The 5,235-nt window shown below is 40.7% G+C and overlaps 1 protein-coding gene across 2 annotated transcripts; it reads right to left on the minus strand.

Annotated features, from left to right (window-relative positions):
- Positions 1–1,994: 1,994 nt before the first annotated feature.
- Positions 1,995–4,891, minus strand: LOC310791420 (interleukin-1 receptor accessory protein-like). 2 transcript variants are annotated; one of them, XM_083653115.1, is made up of 7 exons: positions 4,777–4,891; positions 3,928–4,105; positions 3,504–3,657; positions 3,342–3,407; positions 3,127–3,256; positions 2,821–2,963; positions 1,995–2,383 (listed from the first exon to the last, which is right to left on the minus strand). In XM_083653115.1, exons 1-7 carry the CDS (start codon positions 4,887–4,889, stop codon positions 2,022–2,024), a joined length of 1,146 nt encoding a protein of 381 aa, XP_083509241.1. In that variant the 5' UTR covers positions 4,890–4,891; the 3' UTR covers positions 1,995–2,021. The 2 variants fall into 2 exon arrangements, with proteins under 2 accessions (XP_083509241.1, XP_083509240.1); XM_083653114.1 differs by having other exon boundaries at positions 1,995–2,404.
- Between the last annotated feature and the right edge of the window lie 344 nt (positions 4,892–5,235).

Here is a 5,235-nt window from a genome sequence, read left to right on the forward strand (position 1 = left end):
TTACTGCATCTAGGACAGGTGAGATTAACAGATGGGTATATATTAGCAAGTCCAAGATTCAAGATTCAAGATTCAAGATTCAAGATTTATTAAGTGTCCCAAAAGGGCAATTTGGGTTGCAAAAAGCGTAAATACAAAGTACATACATAAAAACAAATAAGACAATAAAAACATTATAAGAACAGTCTAGAGCAGCAGTTTAAAGTGCAAATATGACAACTGTAGCAGCGATCTAAAGTGCACAGTAGAGATATAAAGTGCACAGTAGAGATATAAAGTGCACAGTAGAGATATAAAGTGCACAGTAGAGATATAAGGTGCACAGTAGAGATATAAGGTGCACAGTAGCAAAGTGCAGTGTGGCGAGTGACTGCCTTCACTCTCGGCACATTTCTATTACAAGACATTACAACATGACAACAGTCAGTCATTAGAGTAGTGTATTCTGTGCTGTGGAATACTATGAGTTGAATTAACCCATGTCTAATACAAACAGAATACGTATGTATAGTTGATATGCAGTCTTCCCAGACATCCTCAGGGATGTCCATGTCTAGATGGTGTTCCTAAGCCTCTCGTAGTTTAGATCCATATTCATTATGTCCTGCAAATGAAGCCCCTCTCAAATGGATTCAAATGGAACAATTGATGAGTAACATCCTCATTGGGAGGATTTTATTTATTATTATTATTATTATTTAGTGTAAGTACGCAGCGGAGCGGTCATATCAATATTCAGAAGGTAAAAAGAAGATTATCTAAAAGACAAAATCACAAAATTGCAAGTGCAGTCCAATATATACATATGATTTACAGTCCAAACGGTGTACAGTAGTTAATATTCTGTCCTCTTCATTTAGTCCTGTTTCAGTGTCCTGTTTCAGTGTCACTCTTATAGGACATCAAGGTGCCATAGCTCTTCGGATCTAAAGGGGGCGAAAATAACATTTTCTGTCACTGCTGTCACCCTGTCTGAAGCTCAGCATTATATATCACAGTGATGCTATCTCAATGTTGCTGCTATATAAACATGCTGGCTCCTCTGAGGAGGCAGACCAATTCATTTGAGGGCAAATTAGGTGCTGCTGTAGCAACCAAGAGTGTCTCGCAGGAACACAACATTGTCAATTTTCAACTTCACACAAATAATTGATAATGTTATCATGACCATCACCAGTATGGAGACCACAATGCAGAGAACCCAGGTGGGGAAGAGAGGGTGAGCTGTAGGGATACAATGGAGAAACAGAGCTATATTCAACATTATATAGATATTAAATAGCCTAAAAACAATCATTCAATCTAGTAGAGTGCAAGATAGTCTCGCTGGCCAGTCTGGTGCCGCAGGTCTCCATAACATGGCTAAACCCTCCCCTGCTCTACTCTGCTCTCCCATTGGAGCGACTGTTTTGGTGGCAGCCGGATGTCCGCTCCCGCCTTATTACAAGCTCTGTCATTGGCTCTGACCATGTCAATCAGAGCGGCTTCCGCTCCCTCCTCCCTGTGTGTCACTGTAAATACTGCCCTGCCGCCGCAGTGAAAAAACTCCCACGAATGAGCTATGCTGGCAGGACACCCAAACTTTCACAGACCTCAAAACCAACCAAGATTCAAGATTCAAGATTCAAGGTTTTTATTGTCACTCCGTGGTACAAGTATCACGTGTGAAATTCTTGTGTTGTGGACTCCGTTTACAACATAGTACAAATATAACAGGGCATATGAGTGCAAAAACAACAAGAGACACAACAAGCAATAAGGCAGTAGAGTGATAAGACAAGTCAGAGACAGTGGCATATTCACTGCACATAGGTGCACATGTCATGTGCGTACTTTAGATGTGCTTAAACATTTTAAATTCGACGTATTTGACATACAGGTGCAAATAGCATATTCCTTATTAAATATACAATTAAACATTAGACATACGTAATGGTAGCAGCTACAGTACGGTACAGTACAGCTACTACACTATTTGTGTATGTTAAGGAGTCTTGTGGCCTGCGGGAAGAAACTGTCCCTCAAGCGATTTGTGCGTGCTTTTGGGACCCTGTATCTTCTCCCTGAGGGTAACAGGGAGAACAGGCTGTTGTGGGGATGGTTTGTGTCTTCAGGGACCTCCTGAGGCACCACTGGTTGTACAGTTCCTGCAGTTCTGGCAGCTCACATCCTGTTACGTGCTGGGCCGCGCATCTCACTCTTCGTAGCACCCTGCGGTCCATGGTGGTACAGTTCCCGTACCAGGTGGTGAAGCAGCCAGTCAGCAGGCTTTCAATGGTGCCTCTGTAGAAGTCCCTAAGGATTTCTGGCCTTCGCCCAAATTTCTTCAGGCGCCTGAGTCCGTGTAGTCGCTGTTGGGCCTTTTTGACAACAGTGACAACAACTGCAACACCACCATCATAGACTGCATCAGTGAACATAAACATGCCATTAAAACAAACAAGGCTATGGCCAGACTTGACAGTGAATCGCATTGAAGCAATGAGACCCTCCTCAGAGCAGAGCACATCAAACTGGCCACAAGAGGGGGTGATCGTCTCAAGAGACTCCTCCATAAAGATTTTGATTTTTAAATTTGATGCTATGGTTTTTCCAGGCTTTAATGAAGAAATCAACTTCAGAGCATTCTGGATTTTTTTTTCACAGTTGCATTGCTTTAATTAACTATAACAAGATGAACAACAGAATAGCTGGTAGTTACGGTATAGGCTATAAGAACACAATAGGCATAGCTATGGTATGGTATAAGTTATTTATATCTATCTATCTATCTATCTATCTATCTATCTATCTATCTATCTATCTATCTATCTATCTTACCTCTTTGGACCAGGGAGATGGTGACATTGGAAGATGGGCCGGTGGAATCCAGTTTACAGATGTAACGGTTTGTCAGGTCTTCCTCTGACACTTTTCTGATGACGAGAGATGCTGTGATCTTTCTCTCTTCACCATCTTTCCCTCTGAAGAGAAGAGAAGAGGACTGTTAGGTATTATTTATGTGTGTGTGTGTGTGTGTGTGTGTGTGTGTGTGTGTGTGTGTGTGTGTGTGTGTGTGTGTGTGTGTGTGTGTGTGTGTGTGTGTGTGTTTAGTGTGTTTGTGCATGTGCTTTACCATGTGCTTACCCTGTAGTGTTGTACTTGTAGTATACTGGAAAGCTCTCGTTCGTTTCCACAAATGACTTTCCATTTAACCAGAACACATCGTCCCAGTCTGAGTACACAACAGCTGTACAATCAATCACTACTGCTGAGCCTAGAAAAAACAGAGGTTACAAACTTTTATAAGCAGGAACTTTGAAAGTCAGAGCCGTGTAGCCACATAAGAAACTGAAGCTCACCTAAATCTACATGAAATACTTTCTCTGCACGTGGTGAAATGATCTCTGGAAGTTTTCCTACGTTTTCTGTGAAACCCAAAGAGAAAACACATTACTGCTTTATATTATGGTGGAGGAATTTCTATGAAAATGGAACATTTCCAAAAGGATTATATTTCTTACTGTTAGGATCCACCTTCAGTTCAGTTGTGCGGGTCTTGTTATATAGTCGATCGTAATACAGGTAAGACGTAGTACAGGTGTACACACCCCTGTCCTTCTCATCCACATTGCTGAAGTAACCATCTACAAATGAAGCTGGTGGTGACCCATCATCCTGAAAGTATGAGAGTATTATTAGAATATTAAATATCAGAGTATTAAATACTAAAAGTCACAGTTTGCACAATAATCTCTTTACTAAATGAGAATAAACAATTTGGCAGAGTGGATGCAGCAACTTTGCTTTGGAGACCAATATGTAACTGCAGACACAAATTCATTAGAGTATTTGAAGTGTCCTAAATACTGTGAGGTAACTAAGCGAAAACGGTTTCTTGATTTGAACCACCCTCATTTTTCTATAATGATGGATTAAAAACAATACCTTGTGCCATACGGTGCTGTTGATGGCAAGTTGTGGGATTTGTAAATCATCAGGACATTTTAATTTACAAGACTCTCCATGAAAACACTCTTTAGAGTACCGGTTCATCTCTGGATTATGTCTGGACTGTGACAGTGCTGGGTCAACTGTCAACTGAAACCAAGGTCTTCTGGCATTCCTGTCAGAACAATCCAAGACAAGATCATTAGGAAGATTTCACTTTCACTTTTCCATTCACATTTTGGGCATTTAGCTGAGGTGAACAATAAATCCACTTCTACTGAAAATAAAATAACTGCCTTGTTACCACCACAGAGTGATTGTGTAATATAAGATCAACCTCAGCTAAAGTCACCATTATAAGGAGTTGGGTTTCACTGAGCATCTTAACAGTAACGGTGTTGTCATTAAACCAGTCTTGACAGCACAAGACAAAGTTGACAACACACCTAAAAGGTTGGTTTGCGTATACATGTATAAGCCCTGCCAGAAATAGGATTTTTTAACATGAGAAAATACATGATGTCATATACGGTAAACCTTTGTGTCCAAGAGATAGCTAGACAACAACTGCATAAATCCCATTCCTAAGTCATTATAATAGCAATAAGAAAAATAAGGAAAGTGTGCCTGCACGTATCCTGCTATTAATGTCAAACTCAAAGTGGTCTGGAAACCTCGGCAGTGGAAAATGTTTGGGAAGATGTGTTGTTAAAATCGCAGGCTATTATGAGATGCAACAACATCAGCTACTTAGTGAAAATGTGGTTGAGTTCTAATAAAGAAGGCTGTTATTTATTTGTATTTGTATATGAATTTGCTCAGTGTAGATGTGACTGAAAGTATTACCCAGCCAGCGAGCAGGAATAATTCCCCTCATCACTCAGGGAAACATTGAGAATGACGAGGCTCCTCTTATGGGTCAACACAGGTGACTCTCTGTCACCAGCAGATGGCAGCATTAGATTACTCTCCCCCTGGGCAGTGTGATGTGTCCAGTTCAGCTGACCAATAGGGAGAGGGCACCACAGCATCACCATGTCACCCTCCTTGACAGACACTGGTTCCAGGGCCCTGGCTCTCACAGGATGCACACCTGTGGTTGGATAAAAAACAACAACAAATATATATATATATATAATTTTTTATATATATCTATCTATCTATCTATCTATATATATATATATATATATATATAGACTAATAGCCTATATATTTTGATGGTACACACACACACACACACACACACACACACACACACACACACACACACACACACACACACACACACACACACACACACACACA

The sequence above is a fragment of the Poromitra crassiceps genome (assembly GCF_964638095.1).
Source record: "Poromitra crassiceps genome assembly, chromosome: 16".
Lineage (NCBI taxonomy): Eukaryota > Metazoa > Chordata > Actinopteri > Beryciformes > Melamphaidae > Poromitra > Poromitra crassiceps.